Source organism: Pleurodeles waltl, chromosome 1_2, assembly GCF_031143425.1.
Source record: "Pleurodeles waltl isolate 20211129_DDA chromosome 1_2, aPleWal1.hap1.20221129, whole genome shotgun sequence".
Taxonomy (NCBI): domain Eukaryota; kingdom Metazoa; phylum Chordata; class Amphibia; order Caudata; family Salamandridae; genus Pleurodeles; species Pleurodeles waltl.
This window is the reverse complement of record NC_090437.1, coordinates 183,400,305-183,422,173: the sequence shown is the minus strand read 5'-3', so window position 1 is coordinate 183,422,173 and position 21,869 is coordinate 183,400,305. Positions and strand designations below refer to the sequence as shown.

Below are 21,869 nucleotides of genomic sequence, written 5' to 3'. Positions count from 1 at the left end.
AGCACATACAGAGCCAACTTCCTACAGTGTGTGTACCTCATTTATTGTCTATGTGTATGTACAACAAATGCTTAACACTACTCCTTGGATAAGCCTACTGCTCGACCACACTACCACAAAATAGAGCATTAGTATTATCTCTTTTTACCACTATTTTACCTCTAAGGGGAACCCTTGGACTCTGTGCATGCTATTCCTTACTTTGAAATAGCACATAGAGCCAACTTCCTACACAGTGTCACCATGGTGACAGAGAAACTGGTTTCCCCTGGCCAATACCTGACTGGAAAAACTTATACAGTCACCAACGCTGACAATCAGACTAAAGCACATCCCATGGCAATGGTAACTTTAGAATGGGGAGGGGTCAATGGCCTGAAACAGGTGGTGGTCTCCTCAAACATCCCAGTAGACTCTCTGCTTGGAAATGACCTGGAGTCCTCAGCATGGGCTGAGGTAGAACTAAAAACCCATGCAGCCATGCTGGGTATCCCTGAACTGGTGTGTGTAAAAACAAGAGCACAATGCAAGGCACAGGGTGAAAAAGTAGAGCTGGAGTCTGGAAAAATGGCCCAGCCTACCAAGAGAAAAGGAAAGTCAGTTGGGAAACCAACTGCAACACAGTCAGAAAAAGAGAACCTCTCTTCTCAGGAAGAAGTTCTGCCCTCTGAGGGAACTGAGCCTTTGGAGCTTGAACCTTATCAGGTTGAGCTCTTAGGCCCAGGGGGACCCTCAAGGGAAGAGCTGTGTAAGGGACAAGAAACCTGTCCCTCTCTTGAAGGCCTTAGGCAGCAAGCTGCTGAAGAGTCCAAGGGCAAGAAAAATGGAACACATAGGGTCTATTGGGAAGATGGACTCCTGTACACTGAGGCCAGAGACCCCAAACCTGGTGCCACTAGGAGAGTGGTAGTGCCTCAGTCGTTCAGAGAGTTTATTCTGACCTTAGCCCATGATATTCCCCTTGCTGGGCATTTGGGACAAACCAAGACGTGGGAGAGGTTAGTCAACCACTTCTACTGGCCCAATATGTCCCAGAAGGTTAAGGAGTTTTGCCTCTCCTGCCCCACCTGTCAATCCAGTGGTAAGACAGGTGGGCACCCAAAGGCCCCCCTCATTCCACTTCCAGTGGTGGGGGTCCCCTTTGAAAGAGTGGGTGTGGACATAGTTGGTCCACTGGAACCTCCCACAGCCTCAGGAAATATGTACATCCTAGTAGTAGTGGATCATGCTACTAGGTATCCTGAAGCTATTCCCCTTAGGTCGACTACTGCCCCTGCAGTAGCCAAGGCCCTCATTGGTATCTTTACCAGAGTGGGTTTCCCTAAGGAGGTGGTGTCTGACAGAGGTACCAACTTCATGTCAGCATACCTAAAACACATGTGGAATGAGTGTGGAGTGACTTACAAATTCACTACACCATACCATCCACAAACTAATGGCTTAGTTGAGAGATTCAGCAAGACATTAAAAGGCATGATCATGGGGCTCCCAGAAAAACTCAAAAGGAGATGGGATGTCCTCTTGCCATGTCTGCTTTTTGCTTACAGAGAGGTGCCACAGAAGGGAGTAGGATTCTCACCCTTTGAACTTCTGTTTGGTCACCCTGTAAGGGGACCACTTGCTCTTGTTAAAGAAGGCTGGGAGAGACCTCTTCATGAGCCTAAACAAGACATAGTGGACTATGTACTTGGCCTTCGCTCTAGAATGGCAGAGTACATGGAAAAGGCAACCAAAAACCTTGAGGCCAGCCAACAGCTCCAGAAGTTTTGGTATGACCAAAAGGCTGCAATGGTTGAGTTCCAACCAGGGCAGAAAGTCTGGGTTCTGGAGCCTGTGGCTCCCAGGGCACTCCAGGACAAATGGAGTGGCCCTTACCCAGTGCTAAAAAGGAGGAGTCAGGTCACCTACCTGGTGGACCTGGGCACAAGCAGGAGCCCCAAGAGGGTGATCCATGTGAACCGCCTTAAGCTCTTCCATGACAGGGCTGATGTAAATCTGTTAATGGTAACAGATGAGGATCAGGAGGCAGAGAGTGAACCTCTCCCTGATCTTCTGTCATCAGACCCAAAAGATGGCTCAGTAGATGGAGTGATCTACTCAGACACCCTCTCTGGCCAACAGCAAGCTGATTGTAGGAGAGTCCTACAACAGTTTCCTGAACTCTTCTCCCTAACCCCTGGTCAGACACACCTGTGTACCCATGATGTGGACACAGGAGACGGCATGCCTGTCAAAAACAAAATTTTTAGACAGTCTGACCATGTTAAGGAAAGCATCAAGGTGGAAGTCCACAAGATGCTGGAATTGGGAGTAATTGAGCGCTCTGACAGCCCCTGGGCTAGCCCAGTGGTCTTAGTCCCCAAACCTCACACCAAAGATGGAAAGAAAGAGATGAGGTTTTGTGTGGACTACAGAGGGCTCAACTCTGTCACCAAGACAGATGCTCATCCAATTCCTAGAGCTGATGAGCTCATAGACAAATTAGGTGCTGCCAAATTCTTAAGTACCTTTGACTTGACAGCAGGGTACTGGCAAATAAAAATGGCACCTGGAGCAAAAGAGAAAACCAGCATTCTCCACACCTGATGGGCATTATCAGTTTACTGTTATGCCCTTTGGTTTAAAGAATGCCCCTGCCACCTTCCAAAGGTTGGTGAATCAAGTCCTTGCTGGTTTGGAGTCCTTTAGCACAGCTTATCTTGATGATATTGCTGTCTTTAGCTCCACCTGGCAGGATCACCTGGTCCACCTGAAGAAGGTTTTGAAGGCTCTGCAATCTGCAGGCCTCTCTATCAAGGCATCCAAATGCCAGATAGGGCAGGGAACTGTGGTTTACTTGGGCCACCTTGTAGGTGGAGGCCAAGTTCAGCCACTCCAACCCAAGATCCAGACTATTCTGGACTGGGTAGCTCCAAAAACCCAGACTCCAGTCAGGGCATTCCTTGGCTTGACTGGGTACTACAGGAGGTTTGTGAAGGGATATGGATCCATTGTGACAGCCCTCACTGAACTCACCTCCAAGAAAATGCCCAAGAAAGTGAACTGGACTGTGGAATGCCAACAGGCCTTTGACACCCTGAAACAAGCAATGTGCTCGGCACCAGTTCTAAAAGCTCCAGATTATTCTAAGCAGTTCATTGTGCAGACAGATGCCTCTGAACATGGGATAGGGGCAGTTTTGTCCCAAACAAATGATGATGGCCTTGACCAGCCTGTTGCTTTCATTAGCAGGAGGTTACTCCCCAGGGAGCAGCGTTGGAGTGCCATTGAGAGGGAGGCCTTTGCTGTGGTTTGGTCCCTGAAGAAGCTGAGACCATACCTCTTTGGGACTCACTTCCTAGTTCAAACTGACCACAGACCTCTCAAATGGCTGATGCAAATGAAAGGTGAAAATCCTAAACTGTTGAGGTGGTCCATCTCCCTACAGGGAATGGACTTTATAGTGGAACACAGACCTGGGACTGCCCATGCCAATGCAGATGGCCTTTCCAGGTTCTTCCACTTAGAAAATGAAGACTCTCTTGGGAAAGGTTAGTCTCATCCTCTTTCGTTTGGGGGGGGGGGGGGGGGGGGTTGTGTAAGGAAAGGCCTCCTTGGCATGGTTGCCCCCTGACTTTTTGCCTTTGCTGATGCTATGTTTACAATTGAAAGTGTGCTGAGGCCTGCTAACCAGGCCCCAGCACCAGTGTTCTTTCCCTAACCTGTACTTTTGTATCCACAATTGGCAGACCCTGGCATCCAGATAAGTCCCTTGTAACTGGTACTTCTAGTACCAAGGGCCCTGATGCCAAGGAAGGTCTCTAAGGGCTGCAGCATGTCTTATGCCACCCTGGAGACCTCTCACTCAGCACAGACACACTGCTTGCCAGCTTGTGTATGCTAGTGAGAACAAAACAAGTAAGTCGACATGGCACTCCCCTCAGGGTGCCATGCCAGCCTCTCACTGCCTATGCAAGTATAGGTCAGTCACCCCTCTAGCAGGCCTTACAGCCCTAAGGCAGGGTGCACTATACCATAGGTGAGGGTACCAGTGCATGAGCATGGTACCCCTACAGTGTCTAAACAAAACCTTAGACATTGTAAGTGCAGGGTAGCCATAAGAGTATATGGTCTGGGAGTTTGTCAAACACGAACTCCACAGCACCATAATGGCTACACTGAAAACTGGGAAGTTTGGTATCAAACTTCTCAGCACAATAAATGCACACTGATGGCAGTGTACACTTTATTGCAAAATACACCCCAGAGGGCACCTTAGAGGTGCCCCCTGAAACTTAACCGACTGTCTGTGTAGGCTGACTAGTTCCAGCAGCCTGCCACACTAGAGACATGTTGCTGGCCCCATGGGGAGAGTGCCTTTGTCACTCTGAGGCCAGTAACAAAGCCTGCACTGGGTGGAGATGCTAACACCTCCCCCAGGCAGGAGCTGTAACACCTGGCGGTGAGCCTCAAAGGCTCACCCCTTTGTCACAGCCCAGCAGGGCAGGGCACTCCAGCTTAGTGGAGTTGCCCGCCCCCTCCGGCCACGGCCCCCACTTTTGGCGGCAAGGCTGGAGGGAACAAAGAAAGCAACAAGGAGGAGTCACTGGCCAGTCAGGACAGCCCCTAAGGTGTCCTGAGCTGAGGTGACTCTAACTTTTAGAAATCCTCCATCTTGCAGATGGAGGATTCCCCCAATAGGGTTAGGATTGTGACACCCTCCCCTTGGGAGGAGGCACAAAGAGGGTGTACCCACCCTCAGGGCTAGTAGCCATTGGCTACTAACCCCCCAGACCTAAACACGCCCTTAAATTTAGTATTTAAGGGCTACCCTGAACCCTAGAAAATTAGATTCCTGCAACAACAAGGAGGACTGCCTAGCTGAAAACCCCTGCAGAGGAAGACCAGAAGACAACAACTGCCTTGGCTCCAGAAACTCACCGGCCTGTCTCCTGCCTTCCAAAGAACTCTGCTCCAGCGACGCCTTCCAAAGGGACCAGCGACCTCTGAATCCTCTGAGGACTGCCCTGCTTCGACGACAAGAAACTCCCGAGGACAGCGGACCTGCTCCAAAAAGACTGCAACTTTGTTTCAAGAAGCAGCTTTAAAGAACCCTGCAACTCCCCGCAAGAAGCGTGAGACTTGCAACACTGCACCCGGCGACCCCGACTCGGCTGGTGGAGAACCAACACCTCAGGGAGGACCCCCGGACTACTCTACGACTGAGTACCAAAACCTGTCCCCCCTGAGCCCCCACAGCGCCGCCTGCAGAGGGAATCCCGAGGCTTCCCCTGACCGCGACTCTCTGAAACCTAAGTCCCGACGCCTGGAAAAGACCCTGCACCCGCAGCCCCCAGGACCTGAAGGACCGGACTTTCACTGCAGAAGTGACCCCCAGGAGTCCCTCTCCCGTGCCCAAGTGGAGGTTTCCCCGAGGAAGCCCCCCCTTGCCTGCCTGCAGCGCTGAAGAGATCCCTTGATCTCTCATTGACTTACATTGCGAACCCGACGCTTGTTCTAACACTGCACCCGGCCGCCCCCGCGCCGCTGAGGGTGAAATTTCTGTGTGGGCTTGTGTCCCCCCGGTGCCCTACAAAACCCCCCTGGTCTGCCCTCCGAAGACGCGGGTACTTACCTGCTGGCAGACTGGAACCGGGGCACCCCCTTCTCTCCATTATAGCCTATGTGTTTTGGGCACCACTTTGAACTCTGCACCTGACCGGCCCTGAGCTGCTGGTGTGGTGACTTTGGGGTTGCTCTGAACCCCCAACGGTGGGCTACCTTGGACCAAGAACTGAACCCTGTAAGTGTCGTACTTACCTGGTAAAACTAACAAACTTACCTCCCCCAGGAACTGTGAAAATTGCACTAAGTGTCCACTTTTAAAATAGCTATTTGTGAATAACTTGAAAAGTATACATGCAATTGAAATGATTCAAAGTTCCTAATGTACTTACCTGCAATACCTTTCAAACAAGATATTACATGTTAAATTTGAACCTGTGGTTCTTAAAATAAACTAAGAAAAGATATTTTTCTATAACAAAACCTATTGGCTGGATTTGTCTCTGAGTGTGTGTACCTCATTTATTGTCTGTGTATGTACAACAAATGCTTAACACTACTCCTTGGATAAGCCTACTGCTCGACCACACTACCACAAAATAGAGCATTAGTATTATCTATTTTTACCACTATTTTACCTCTAAGGGGAACCCTTGGACTCTGTGCATGCTATTCCTTACTTTGAAATAGCACATACAGAGCCAACTTCCTACAGTGTGTATGTGTGTGTATATATGTGTGTGTATGTATATGTGTGTGTGTATATATGTATATAGAGCCAGCTTCCTACAAGCTCCCAGTCTTCTCCACACCTAGACTCAGTTGCTGAAAGGGCTTTTCATACACTTTTATCTCAGGTGCGCTCTAATAATCTACATTCACAGAATCAAATAATTTCGTAAAATGCAACAATTGTTTGAGATCTTTTGACAGCCTCAAATGTGCCATTTAAGGTAGGGATTGCAAGGTGGGTTAAGCCCATCCATGCTTTTTACGCAAAAGCTAAAAACCCTACCTTCCCACCCCAAACATCACTCCACCCACAAACAGGATTCTGCTATTGCTTTTCTATGGAATATTCTGATAGTGGGTATTTGTGCAGCTGGCACATGGTCCATTCCACACACTTACATAAAACATAATTGTGTGGATATACTTTTTAGGCAGCAAGCTAAAGTTGGTCAGGCTGTTCTTACGACTGTTTCAGAGATCTGCACCATCCACTGGCTAGCGACACTTAGGGGAGTACTGATTGTAGCATGTGTGGCTGCAGATACACAATTTCTGCAAACTGATTACTTACTCTGTAAGCACAGGGTTGTTGCATGCAGAGCTGTAGATTCTCATGTGCCCTCTCTTCTCCTTGGAAGTCAAGCGTTTTTTTTTTGTACAGATTTTTCCCTTAAGGTTTCTTTTTCTTCCTACACATGGACTCTATTGTTGCGCTCATCTGATGGGTAAGAAACTCTACCAGTGGAGTCTGTACCCATACCTATCTCAGGCCAGAGGAGTACCTGAGACCTCTTGACTTGAAAGCCCTTTTTGAAGATAAACAAGTGCAGTCTGAGGCCAACACTGAATGGCAGGAGTATGTGAATCGCATCACTACATGCATTGAACAGATGCCAACAGGGTCAGTAACCTAGTACCTAGAATACATTTTAAATTGAGGTTAACTTAAAACATATGCCTATACAAAGCAACTTATTTTTGCATATTTTCTTCTATCTAAAAAAAAAAGCAGGGAGCCAAAACTCTGGTAGGACAGTGGACAAAATAAAAAAATGGGTTAGAATGGTGCCCCAAGTCATTGCCAGTGGTTACACACAATGAGGAAATGCCCCAAGTGGCCATGGGTATGCCCAGTTGCGGGTCTTTTGCTGATTGTGCCAGTGGAGCCAAGCTGCATCAGACTGTGGAGACCCAAGTGGGCAGGTCTTGGGTTGCTTGTTTCGTTTAGAGGAGGACCTGGCTTGACAGATCCGGTTGGATTGTTTCTATTGGAGCCGGACGAAGTCCCATTTTGCATAATGCTGGGTTTAATCTGATGGTGGGCAAATAACAGAGGATTTTGAAATGTTGCTAGAAGCAATTGCCAGTGGTTAGACAAATTACAAGCAGCTCTATCAGCTCTTGTATGTTTGAGGAACTCAAATAAGTCAAAGCATATTTGATTGAAACAGTTCAAACTTCTGACTGTACTTGAGCCTCACTTATACGTTGTGAACAGTGTAATACTGACCACACTTCAGATTTTTCCAAAGTTACTGTCTCATGATGTGATGGGTCTATTAATTTCTGAAGGAGTGGTAGTGTTCAAACATGTAACTGAACAGAAAATGCTTTTAGCCCACAAGGAGGCTGGTGAAAGTTTTTTTTGTTTTTTTTAAGACTGAATTTTCATAATGAAGAAACAGGATTCCAGGTAAGTATCTTCACCATACTGATTGCTTAGATAGCATTTCATAGTTCCTTTTTCCATACTCATCAGTTTCTGTGTACCATGTGGTTTCAAATGGAACCTTTGTAAGCATGCAGTGTGATTATCTTAAAATTAAAGCTAAGGTAATATAATGCAGAGGGCTGACTTATACTTCTGTGTATTGAGTAGACTGTACGCGTCTGCACGGTTATCTGTTGCTGAAATATCTTTTCTTTTGTAGGAGAAATTGTCAAACATGGTGATATCAAATCAGTGTTGAGTGAAGGTATGCCAGTATATCGCAGGCCATATGAGAAGGGACGTCTTATCATTGAATTCAAGGTGAGAAAACGACTGACCGTTAAATGTGGCAAATCTTTTTACCATACATGCTTTTGTGTTATCAAACAAAAAAGCAATATAAACTGCTTTATATTTATGAGTAGTTAACCCATTTTGGACTTGCATGCTAAATTTTCTGCACCGTAGCATTTAACTTGATAGACTTAAACACTGGAATAATTCTATGCTCCGTGTGAGCACCATGGAGCATGCCACACATACCTAGTGTGAGACTGGGCAGCCTTTTTCCTTCTACAAGATCGGCACTTCACAAACATGTAAGTGATTCAGACTAAAGCCCTGTGAAAAATGCGTCACTTTCCCTGCAAAATGTTGAAAATGTCAGGCACAAAATATAATCTGATGGGCATTTTCAAGCAAACAATGGGTGTGATAACTCCTAGAGCCATGTGCTGGTGCAAAAGAACTGGCTCTGAGGAAGCTATCAAAGAAGCATCATGGATAACTTAAGCCCATGCACCCAAAAAGAGACAGTCTGTGGTTCTGACAGTTACAAGTGATTTTTGGTTGCATTTTGCCTAATTGCTTAGACATGTAGGCATCATTTTGGGTTATAGGTGCTAAGTTTTGAGAGGGTTAATAGAACTACATATCTTGGTACTACATATTCTCAAACTCTTTCTTGGATACGTTTTTGGTGCGCTACAACATTTTGAACATGTTGAACTCTAAACCTCTCTCCATACATGATCTCTTGATATGAAGGGTTCCAGGGGCTCTGAACGCAGTGGGGAATAATCCTGTGTTCGATGGCATCTGTCGCTGTAGACACGCATGTTCTGCAATAGCTCGCCATCTGGTGTTGGGCCGGAGTGTTACAAGTTGTTTTTCTTCGAAGAAGTCTTTCGAGTCACGGGACCGAGTGACTCCTCCTTTTGTCTCCATTGCGCATGGGCGTCGACTCCATCCTCGATTGTTTTTTTTCCGCCATCGGGTTCGGACGTGTTCCTGTCGCTCCGAGTTTCGGAACGGAAAATTAGCTAATTTCGGAAGATTTTCGTCGGTATTGTTGCGTTCGGGATCGGCGTACTTAGATTCCACACCGCATCGAAGATCGAAGAGCTCCGGTGCCCTTCAGGGTAGTTTTTCGATCCCCCGTCGGGGCCTGGTCGGCCCGACCGCGTGCTGAAGAACGCCGATGGAACGGACCCCGTTCCGTTTCTGCCCCAAATGCCACAATAAATACCCCTACACAGACCAACACTTGGTCTGCAACCTGTGCCTGTCACCTGAGCACAGCGAAGACACCTGCGAGGCCTGTCGTGCGTTCCGGTCCCGAAAAACACTCCGAGACCGTCGAGCCAGAAGACTTCAGATGGCGTCCGCACCGACAGCCCAACAGGAGTTCGAGGAAGAGGAAGGTACCTTCTCGATCCAAGACTCAGACTCCGAAGGATTCGACGATACACAAACCGTGAGTAAGACGTCGAAAACCACACAGAGACACATTTACAAGGCCCAGGGGACGCCACTGCCATCCGGCCATGGCTCCACCCATAAATTCGGTGACCGACCGTCGGCACCGAAAAAGGCCCAAACAGTGCCGAGGTCGTCCGACTCCGGTCGAGACACCGGCACGCAGCCTTCTCGGGACCGAGAAAGTGCTGGAGACAAGCCTCGACACCGAGATGCCGGTGTGGACACGGCTCGACGCCGAGACAGCGGCACCGAAGCAGATCGACGCCGAGAGGTTTCGGCCCCGAAAAAGAAAAAAGTCACCTCGGAGCCGAAAAAACACGCAGACAGGGTTTCGATGCCGAAACAAACTGCAAGCGACCCAGCTCCAGGCTCTTATACAGAAGAGCACTCGCTAACCTCCCAAATGCAAAAGCATAGTGTAGGAAGTTGGCTCTGTATGTGCTATTTCAAAGTAAGGAATAGCATGCACAGAGTCCAAGGGTTCCCCTTAGAGGTCAAAGAGTGGTAAAAATAGATAATACTAATGCTCTATTTTGTGGTAGTGTGGTCGAGCAGTAGGCTTATCCAAGGAGTAGTGTTAAGCATTTGTTGCACATACACATAGACAATAAATGAGGTACACACACTCAGAGACAAATCCAGCCAATAGGTTTTTATATAGAAAAATATATTTCCTTAGTTTATTTTAAGAACCACAGGTTCAAATTTTACATGTAATATCTCATTCGAAAGGTATTGCAGGTAAGTACTTTAGGAACTTCAAATCATCAAAATTGCATGTATACTTTTCAAGTTATTCACAAATAGCTGTTTTAAAAGTGGACACTTAGTGCAATTTTCACAGTTCCTAGGGGAGGTAAGTATTTGTTAGGTTAACCAGGTAAGTAAGACACTTACAGGGCTCAGTTCTTGGTCCAAGGTAGCCCACCGTTGGGGGTTCAGAGCAACCCCAAAGTCACCACACCAGCAGCTCAGGGCCGGTCAGGTGCAGAGTTCCAAGTGGTGCCCAAAACACACAGGCTAGAATGGAGAGAAGGGGGTGCCCCGGTTCCGGTCTGCTTGCAGGTAAGTACCCGCGTCTTCGGAGGGCAGACCAGGGGGGTTTTGTAGGGCACCGGGGGGGACACAAGCTGTAAAGAAATGGCTCCCTGTTGCAGTTAACCCCCACTTTTTGCCTGATACTGATGCTGACTTGACTGAGAAGTGTGCTGGGACCCTGCTAACCAGGCCCCAGCACCAGTGTTCTTTCACCTAAAATGTACCATTGTTTCCACAATTGGCACACCCTGGCATCCAGATAAGTCCCTTGTAACTGGTACCTTTTGGTACCAAGGGCCCTGATGCCAGGGAAGGTCTCTAAGGGCTGCAGCATGTATTATGCCACCCTAGAGACCCCTCACTCAGCACAGACACACTGCTTACAAGCCTGTGTGTGCTAGTGAGAACAAAATGAGTAAGTCGACATGGCACTCCCCTCAGGGTGCCATGCCAGCCTCTCACTGCCTATGCAGTATAGGTAAGACACCCCTCTAGCAGGCCTTACAGCCCTAAGGCAGGGTGCACTATACCATAGGTGAGGGTACCAGTGCATGAGCACTGTGCCCCTACAGTGTCTAAGCAAAACCTTAGACCTTGTAAGTGCAGGGTAGCCATAAGAGTATATGGTCTGGGAGTCTGTTTTACACGAACTCCACAGCACCATAATGGCTACACTGAAAACTGGGAAGTTTGGTATCAAACTTCTCAGCACAATAAATGCACACTGATGCCAGTGTACATTTTATTGTAAATACACCACAGAGGGCACCTTAGAGGTGCCCCCTGAAACTTAACCAACTATCTGTGTAGGCTGACTGGTTCCAGCAGCCTGCCACACTAGAGACATGTTGCTGGCCCCATGGGGAGAGTGCCTTTGTCACTCTGAGGCCAGTAACAAAGCCCGCACTGGGTGGAGATGCTAACACCTCCCCCAGGCAGGAGCTGTAACACCTGGCGGTGAGCCTCAAAGGCTCACCCCTTTGTCACAGCCCAGCAGGGCACTCCAGCTTAGTGGAGTTGCCCGCCCCCTCCGGCCACGGCCCCCACTTTTGGCGGCAAGGCTGGAGGGAACAAAGAAAGCAACAAGGAGGAGTCACTGGCCAGTCAGGACAGCCCCTAAGGTGTCCTGAGCTGAGGTGACTAACTTTTAGAAATCCTCCATCTTGCAGATGGAGGATTCCCCCAATAGGGTTAGGATTGTGACCCCCTCCCCTTGGGAGGAGGCACAAAGAGGGTGTACCCACCCTCAGGGCTAGTAGCCATTGGCTACTAACCCCCCAGACCTAAACACGCCCTTAAATTTAGTATTTAAGGGCTACCCTGAACCCTAGAAAATTAGATTCCTGCAACTACAAGAAGGACTGCCTAGCTGAAAAACCCCTGCAGAGGAAGACCAGAAGACGACAACTGCCTTGGCTCCAGAAACTCACCGGCCTGTCTCCTGCCTTCCAAAGATCCTGCTCCAGCGACGCCTTCCAAAGGGACCAGCGACCTCGACATCCTCTGAGGACTGCCCCTGCTTCGAAAAGACAAGAAACTCCCGAGGACAGCGGACCTGCTCCAAGAAAAGCTGCAACTTTGTTTCCAGCCGCTTTAAAGAACCCTGCACGCTCCCCGCAAGAAGCGTGAGACTTTGAACTCTGCACCTGACCGGCCCTGAGCTGCTGGTGTGGTGACTTTGGGGTTGCTCTGAACCCCCAACGGTGGGCTACCTTGGACCAAGAACTGAACCCTGTAAGTGTCTTACTTACCTGGTAAAACTAACAAAAACTTACCTCCCCCAGGAACTGTGAAAATTGCACTAAGTGTCCACTTTTAAAACAGCTATTTGTCAATAACTTGTTAAGTATACATGCAATTTTGATGATTTGAAGTTCCTAAAGTACTTACCTGCAATACCTTTCGAATGAGATATTACATGTAGAATTTGAACCTGTGGTTCTTAAAATAAACTAAGAAAAGATATTTTTCTATATAAAAACCTATTGGCTGGATTTGTCTCTGAGTGTGTGTACCTCATTTATTGTCTATGTGTATGTACAACAAATGCTTAACACTACTCCTTGGATAAGCCTACTGCTCGACCACACTACCACAAAATAGAGCATTAGTATTCTCTATTTTTACCACTATTTTACCTCTAAGGGGAACCCTTGGACTCTGTGCATGCTATTCCTTACTTTGAAATAGCACATACAGAGACAACTTCCTACATTGGTGGATCAGCGGTGGGGTACAAGACTTTGCATTTGCTGGACTACTCAGCCAATACCTGATCACACGACAAATTCCAAAATTGTCATTAGAAATTGATTTTTGCAATTTGAAAAGTTTTCTAAATTCTTTAAAGTCCTGCTAGGGCCTTGTGTTAGTCCCTGTTAGCATTTCTTTTAGAGTTTAAAAGTTTGTTAAAAGTTTGAATTAGATTCTAGAACCAGTTTAGTTTCTTAAAAAGTATTCCAACTTTTAGAAGCATAATGTCTAGCACAGATGTGAATGTGGTGGAACTCGACACCACACCTTACCTCCATCTTAAGATGAGGGAGCTAAGGTCACTCTGTAAAATAAAGAAAATAACAATGGGCCCCAGACCTTCCAAACTACAGCTCCAGGAGCTGTTGGCAGAGTTTGCAAAGGCCAACCCCTCTGAGAATGGCAACACAGAGGATGAAGTTAGTGACTTGGAGGAAAATTCCCCCCTACCAGTCCTATTTAGGGAGAACAGGGTCTCTCAAACCCGGACTCCAAAAATAGTAGTCAGAAATGCTGGCTCCCTCACAGGAGGGTCCAGCCTCTCTGAAATCACTGAAGGTAACTCCAGTGAAGAGGACATCCAGTTAGCCAGGATGGCCAAAAGATTGGCTTTGGAAAAACAGATCCTAGCCATAGAAAGGGAAAGACAAGAGATGGGCCTAGGACCCATCAATGGTGGCAGCAACATAAATAGGGTCAGAGATTCTCCTGACATGTTGAAAATCCCCAAAGGGATTGTAACAAAATATGAAGATGGTGATGACATCACCAAATGGTTCACAGCTTTTGAGAGGGCTTGTGTAACCAGAAAAGTGAACAAATCTCACTGGGGTGCTCTCCTTTGGGAAATGTTCACAGGAAAGTGTAGGGATAGACTCCTCACACTCTCTAAAAAAGATGCAGAATCTTATGACCTCATGAAGGGTACCCTGGTTGAGGGCTTTGGATTCTCCACTGAGGAGTATAGAATTAGATTCAGGGGGGCTCAAAAATCCTCGAGCCAGACCTGGGTTGATTATGTTGACTACTCAGTGAAAACACTGGATGGTTGGGTAACTGGAAATGAAGTGTATGACTATGTTGGGCTTTATAATTTGTTTATGAAAGAACACATTTTAAGTAACTGCTTCAATGAAAAGTTGCATCAGTATCTGGTAGACCTAGGTCCAATTTCTCCCCAAGAATTGGGAAAGAAGGCAGACCACTGGGTCAAGACTAGGGTAACCAAAACTTCCACTGGGGGTGACCAAAAGAAAGGGGTTACAAAGCCTCCCCAGGAGAAAGTGGGTGACACTAGAAACAAAGAAAAAGAGTCCCCTGTAGGCCCCCAAAAACCAGACCAGGTGGGTGGGCCCAGAGACACAACCCAAAACAAAGGTGGGTACCAGGGTAAGAGCTGGGATGCCACTAAGACATGGTGCCATAACTGTAAACAGACAGGGCACCACACCAAGGACACTTCTTGTCCCAAAAACAAACCCCCTAGCAAAACTCCAGGGGTGACCAGTGTAGCCATTGGGGATGACTCCTCAGATGAGGAGGTCTTCATAGCCTTCAACTGGAAAAAGGGCCCAACAGGTGAGTTGGAGATTCCAGAGGGAAGTAGACACTTCCACCACCTACAGGTGAATGGAATCCCAACCACTGCCCTGAGAGACACTTGTGCCAGTCACACTATTGTGCATGACAGGCTGGTGTTCTCAAACCAGTACATCCCAGGTGAGATGGCCAGAGTAAGAGTTAGCCCAGACAGGGTCACTAATAGGCCTGTGGCTTTTGTGCCCATAGAAGTGGGTGGAACTTTTAGCTGGAGAAGGGTGGTAGTCAGTACAGACCTCCCCCTTGATTGTCTCCTTGGAAATGACTACCCAGAGGTTAGTCAGAGCCTAAGAGAAGAACTGGTCCAGGGCCAGTCCTCTCCCAAGGATTCTGGAGTGCCTGCCTCTGCAGTAAATGCAAGTAGGCCCCAGAAGAAAAAGAAAAGGAAACAGAGTAGGAAAGGTGGACAACCTTTAGCCAAGGTTCCAGCAAGCCAAGGAGATTTTGCTCCAGTAGAGGAGAACTCCAAAAGTGGCTCAGATAAAGTCCAACCTGACCCACAAGAAGTCCTGGCTAGTCAGGCAACTGTTAAGCCTGAGTGGGTGGCTCCTCAGCTAACAGAAGAAAGAGTGGAAGAAGGGTGTTTACTACAAGATGTGGTAACCCCCCACTCTAATACAGCAGACAGGCACCCTGAACCCAAAGAAGCCTGTAACTTAGCCCCTTCCCTTGTAGGTGAAGAGCTAAAGGTGTGGTTCTGGGCACTGACAGCGGTCAGTGGCCTCTGCTGGGTGTTAGCCTTTATGGCTGCACTATCCTTGGCATGGTGGTCAGACCCCATGCCAAATAACAAGTTAGGCCCCCTGACCCTGTTGGTCATGGTGGGGTTACTCCAGCTCTGGGTAACCTCTTTGGGTAAGCTAGGGGTGACCCTGGCTAAGATAAGATTAGCAGAGGTGGATACCTCTAACCCCAAAATAGAGAGAATAGGTGAAGACATAAAAAGCACAGACAAGAGGCAGTTCAGACTAGGTCCTATCACTGTGGAAGTGGGTCAGTTCAGCAGAGGGAATGACCTGAACAGGAGGATGTAAGGCAGAGTAGGCCCTGCAACAAACCAGCCTATTTCCTCTACTCTTCCTCGCCTGACAGACTAGGAAGACTCTCCCAGCTTTGGCTGAGTCTCCTGGCCTGTGGGCTGGGGGGGGCTTGTGTAAAGAAATGGCTCCCTGTTGCAGTTAACCCCCACTTTTTGCCTGATACTGATGCTGACTTGACTGAGAAGTGTGCTGGGACCCTGCTAACCAGGCCCCAGCACCAGTGTTCTTTCACCTAAAATGTACCATTGTTTCCACAATTGGCACACCCTGGCATCCAGATAAGTCCCTTGTAACTGGTACCTTTGGTACCAAGGGCCCTGATGCCAGGGAAGGTCTCTAAGGGCTGCAGCATGTATTATGCCACCCTAGAGACCCCTCACTCAGCACAGACACACTGCTTACAAGCCTGTGTGTGCTAGTGAGAACAAAATGAGTAAGTCGACATGGCACTCCCCTCAGGGTGCCATGCCAGCCTCTCACTGCCTATGCAGTATAGGTAAGACACCCCTCTAGCAGGCCTTACAGCCCTAAGGCAGGGTGCACTATACCATAGGTGAGGGTACCAGTGCATGAGCACTGTGCCCCTACAGTGTCTAAGCAAAACCTTAGACCTTGTAAGTGCAGGGTAGCCATAAGAGTATATGGTCTGGGAGTCTGTTTTACACGAACTCCACAGCACCATAATGGCTACACTGAAAACTGGGAAGTTTGGTATCAAACTTCTCAGCACAATAAATGCACACTGATGCCAGTGTACATTTTATTGTAAATACACCACAGAGGGCACCTTAGAGGTGCCCCCTGAAACTTAACCAACTATCTGTGTAGGCTGACTGGTTCCAGCAGCCTGCCACACTAGAGACATGTTGCTGGCCCCATGGGGAGAGTGCCTTTGTCACTCTGAGGCCAGTAACAAAGCCTGCACTGGGTGGAGATGCTAACACCTCCCCCAGGCAGGAGCTGTAACACCTGGCGGTGAGCCTCAAAGGCTCACCCCTTTGTCACAGCCCAGCAGGGCACTCCAGCTTAGTGGAGTTGCCCGCCCCCTCCGGCCACGGCCCCCACTTTTGGCGGCAAGGCTGGAGGGAACAAAGAAAGCAACAAGGAGGAGTCACTGGCCAGTCAGGACAGCCCCTAAGGTGTCCTGAGCTGAGGTGACTAACTTTTAGAAATCCTCCATCTTGCAGATGGAGGATTCCCCCAATAGGGTTAGGATTGTGACCCCCTCCCCTTGGGAGGAGGCACAAAGAGGGTGTACCCACCCTCAGGGCTAGTAGCCATTGGCTACTAACCCCCCAGACCTAAACACGCCCTTAAATTTAGTATTTAAGGGCTACCCTGAACCCTAGAAAATTAGATTCCTGCAACTACAAGAAGGACTGCCTAGCTGAAAAACCCCTGCAGAGGAAGACCAGAAGACGACAACTGCCTTGGCTCCAGAAACTCACCGGCCTGTCTCCTGCCTTCCAAAGATCCTGCTCCAGCGACGCCTTCCAAAGGGACCAGCGACCTCGACATCCTCTGAGGACTGCCCCTGCTTCGAAAAGACAAGAAACTCCCGAGGACAGCGGACCTGCTCCAAGAAAAGCTGCAACTTTGTTTCCAGCCGCTTTAAAGAACCCTGCACGCTCCCCGCAAGAAGCGTGAGACTTTGAACTCTGCACCTGACCGGCCCTGAGCTGCTGGTGTGGTGACTTTGGGGTTGCTCTGAACCCCCAACGGTGGGCTACCTTGGACCAAGAACTGAACCCTGTAAGTGTCTTACTTACCTGGTAAAACTAACAAAAACTTACCTCCCCCAGGAACTGTGAAAATTGCACTAAGTGTCCACTTTTAAAACAGCTATTTGTCAATAACTTGTTAAGTATACATGCAATTTTGATGATTTGAAGTTCCTAAAGTACTTACCTGCAATACCTTTCGAATGAGATATTACATGTAGAATTTGAACCTGTGGTTCTTAAAATAAACTAAGAAAATAGATTTTTCTATATAAAAACCTATTGGCTGGATTTGTCTCTGAGTGTGTGTACCTCATTTATTGTCTATGTGTATGTACAACAAATGCTTAACACTACTCCTTGGATAAGCCTACTGCTCGACCACACTACCACAAAATAGAGCATTAGTATTATCTATTTTTACCACTATTTTACCTCTAAGGGGAACCCTTGGACTCTGTGCATGCTATTCCTTACTTTGAAATAGCACATACAGAGACAACTTCCTACACAAGCCCACACAGAAATTTCACCCTCAGCGGCGCGGGGGCGGCCGGGTGCAGTGTAGAAACAAGCGTCGGGTTCGCAATGTTAGTCTATGAGAGATCTCGGGATCTCTTCAGCGGTGCAGGCAGGCAAGGGGGGATTCCTCTGGGAAACCTCCACTTGGACAAGGGAGAGGGACTCCTGGGGGTCACTTCTCCAGTGAAAGTCCGGTCCTTCAGGTCCTGGGGGCTGCGGGTGCAGGGTCTCTCCCAGGTGTCGGGACTTAGGATTCAAAGAGTCGCGGTCAGGGGAAGCCTCGGGATTCCCTCTGCAGGCGGCGCTGTGGGGGCTCAGGGGGGACAGGTTTTTGTACTCACAGTATCAGAGTAGTCCTGGGGTCCCTCCTGAGGTGTTGGATCTCCACCAGCCGAGTCGGGGTCGCCGGGTGCAGTGTTGCAAGTCTCACGCTTCTTGCGGGGAGCTTGCAGGGATCTTTAAAGCTGCTGGAAACAAAGTTGCAGCTTTTCTTGGAGCAGGTCCGCTGTCCTCGGGAGTTTCTTGTCTTTTCGAAGCAGGGGCAGTCCTCAGAGGATGTCGAGGTCGCTGGTCCCTTTGGAAGGCGTCGCTGGAGCAGGGTCTTTGGAAGGCAGGAGACAGGCCGGTGAGTTTCTGGAGCCAAGGCAGTTGTCGTCTTCTGGTCTTCCGCTGCAGGGGTTTTCAGCTGGGCAGTCCTTCTTCTTGTAGTTGCAGGAATCTAATGTTCGATGGCATCTGTCGCTGTAGATACGCATGTTCTGCAATAGCTCGCCATCTGGTGTTGGGCCGGAGTGTTACAAGTTGTTTTTCTTCGAAGAAGTCTTTCGAGTCACGGGACCGAGTGACTCCTCCTTTTGTCTCCATTGCGCATGGGCGTCGACTCCATCTTCGATTGTTTTTTTTCCGCCATCGGGTTCGGACGTGTTCCTGTCGCTCCGAGTTTCGGAACGGAAAAAATAGTTAAATTCGGAAGATTTTCGTCGGTATTGTTGCGTTCGGGATCGGCGTACTTAGATTCAACACCGCATCGAAGATCGAAGAGCTCCGGTGCCCTTCGGGGTAGTTTTTCGATCCTCCGTCGGGGCCTGGTCGGCCCGACCGCGTGCTGAGGAACGCCGATGGAACGGACCCCGTTCCGTTTCTGCCCCAAATGCCACAATAAATACCCCTACACAGACCAACACTTGGTCCTCAACCTGTGCCTGTCACCTGAGCACAGCGAAGACACCTGCGAGGCCTGTCGTGCGTTCCGGTCCCGAAAAACACTCCGAGACCGTCGAGCCAGAAGACTTCAAATGGCGTCCGCACCGACAGCCCGACGGGAGTTCGAGGAACAGGAGGAGGAAGGTACCTTCTCGATCCAAGACTCAGACTCCGAAGGATTCGACGATACACAAACCGTGAGTAAGACGTCGAAAAACACACAGAGAAACATTTACAAGGCCCAGGGGACGCCACTGCCACCAGGCCATGGCTCGACCCATAAATTCGGTGACCGACCGTCGGCACCGAAAAAGGCCAAAACAGTGCCGAGATCGTCCGACTCCGGTCGAGACACCGGCACGCAGCCTTCTCGGGACCGAGAAAGTGCTGGAGACAAGCCTCGACACCGAGATACCGGTGTGGACACGGCTCGACGCCGAGACAGCGGCACCGAAACAGATCGACGCCGAGAGGTTTCGGCCCCGAAAAGGAAAAAAGTCACCTCGGAGCCGAAAAAACACGCACACAAAGTTTCGACGCCGAAACAAACTGCAAGCGACCCAGCTTCAGGCTCTTATACAGAAGAGCACTCGCTAACCTCCCAAATGCAAAAGCATAGGTTTGAGGAAGAGCTACAAGCAACTGATGTGGACCATACGCAAAAGCGTATCTTCATTCAGCAGGGGACAGGAAAAATAAGCACCCTTCCCCCCATTAGGAGAAAGAGAAGGTTGGAGTTCCAGACGGAACAAGCACCACAACCAAAAGTGGTTAAAAGAATTACACCACCACCCTCTCCTCCGCCCGTGATTAACGTTTCACCAGCACAAACTCCATCTCACTCCCCAGCTCACACCACCATGAGCCAGGGTGACCAAGATCAGGACGCATGGGACCTATACGACGCCCCAGTGTCAGATAACAGCCCGGAGGCCTACCCTACAAAGCCATCTCCACCAGAAGACAGCACCGCGTACTCTCAGGTGGTGGCTAGAGCAGCACAATTTCATAACGTAAGCCTCCACTCAGAACAGGTCGAGGATGATTTCTTGTTCAACACACTCTCCTCCACCCACAGCTCCTACCAAAGCCTGCCTATGCTCCCTGGTATGCTCCGGCACGCAAAAGACATATTTAAGGAGCCGGTCAAAAGTAGGGCAATCACACCACGGGTGGAAAAGAAGTATAAGCCGCCTCCTACGGACCCGGTTTTCATCACTACACAGCTGCCACCAGACTCTGTTGTTGTAGGAGCAGCTAGGAAAAGGGCCAACTCTCACACATCTGGAGATGCACCACCCCCAGATAAAGAAAGCCGCAAGTTCGATGCAGCTGGTAAAAGAGTCGCAGCACAAGCTGCAAACCAGTGGCGCATCGCGAACTCCCAGGCACTACTTGCGCGCTATGACAGAGCCCACTGGGACGAGATGCAACATCTCATTGAACATCTGCCCAAGGACTTCCAAAATAGGGCGAAACAAGTGGTTGAGGAGGGACAGACCATCTCCAACAACCAGATACGTTCCTCCATGGACGCTGCAGATACAGCTGCACGGACAATTAATACATCTGTAACTATCAGAAGGCATACATGGCTCCGAACGTCTGGATTTAAACCAGAGATTCAACAAGCAGTTCTCAATATGCCTTTTAATGAAAAAGAACTGTTCGGTCCAGAAGTGGACACAGCGATTGAGAAACTCAAAAAAGATACGGACACTGCCAAAGCCATGGGCGCACTCTACTCCCCGCAGAGCAGAGGGAATTACAGCACATTCCGTAAAACGCCCTTTCGAGGGGGGTTTCGGGGTCAAAGCACACAAGCCAGCACCTCACAAGCAACACCGTCCACTTAACAGGGACAGTATAGAGGAGGTTTTCGGGGACAATATAGAGGAGGGCAATTCCCTAGAAATAGAGGGAGATTTCAAAGCCCCAAAACCCCTACTACTAAACAATGACTCACATGTCACTCACCCCCTCCACACAACACCAGTGGGGGGAAGAATAGGTCATTATTACAAAGCATGGGAGGAAATCACTACAGACACTTGGGTTCTAGCAATTATCCAACATGGTTATTGCATAGAATTTCTACAATTCCCTCCAAACATACCACCAAAAGCACAAAATTTAACAACACACCATTCCAATCTCCTGGAGATAGAAGTGCAGGCACTATTGCAAAAGAATGCAATCGAATTAGTGCCAAACACACAAATAAACACAGGAGTTTACTCACTGTACTTTCTGATACCAAAGAAGGACAAAACGCTGAGACCAATCCTAGACCTCAGAGTAGTGAACACTTTCATCAAATCAGACCACTTCCACATGGTCACACTACAAGAAGTATTGCCATTGCTAAAACTACACGACTACATGGCAACTTTAGACCTCAAGGATGCTTATTTCCATATACCAATACACCCATCTCACAGGAAATACCTAAGGTTCGTATTCAAAGGAATACATTACCAATTCAAGGTACTGCCTTTCGGATTAACAACCGCACCAAGAGTCTTTACCAAATGTCTAGCGGTAGTCGCTGCACACATAAGAAGGCAGCAAATACATGTGTTCCCATATTTGGACGACTGGCTAATCAAGGCCCATTCGTTCATACAGTGCTCAAATCACACAAATCAGATCATACAAACCCTCTTCAAACTCGGGTTCACCGTCAATTTCACAAAATCCAAAATTCTGCCACGCAAGGTACAACAATACCTGGGAGCCATAATA

At 48.6% G+C, this 21,869-nt stretch overlaps 1 protein-coding gene across 1 annotated transcript in view; it reads left to right on the top strand.

Moving 5' to 3' along the window:
* DNAJA1 (DnaJ heat shock protein family (Hsp40) member A1) overlaps window positions 1-21,869 on the top strand; it is a 219,653-nt gene that overhangs the window by 172,985 nt on the left and 24,799 nt on the right. Inside the window, exon 8 of the mRNA XM_069237476.1 lies at window positions 8,208-8,308. Coding sequence (XP_069093577.1) covers window positions 8,208-8,308 — 101 coding nt within the window. The remainder of the gene's footprint in view (window positions 1-8,207; window positions 8,309-21,869) is intronic.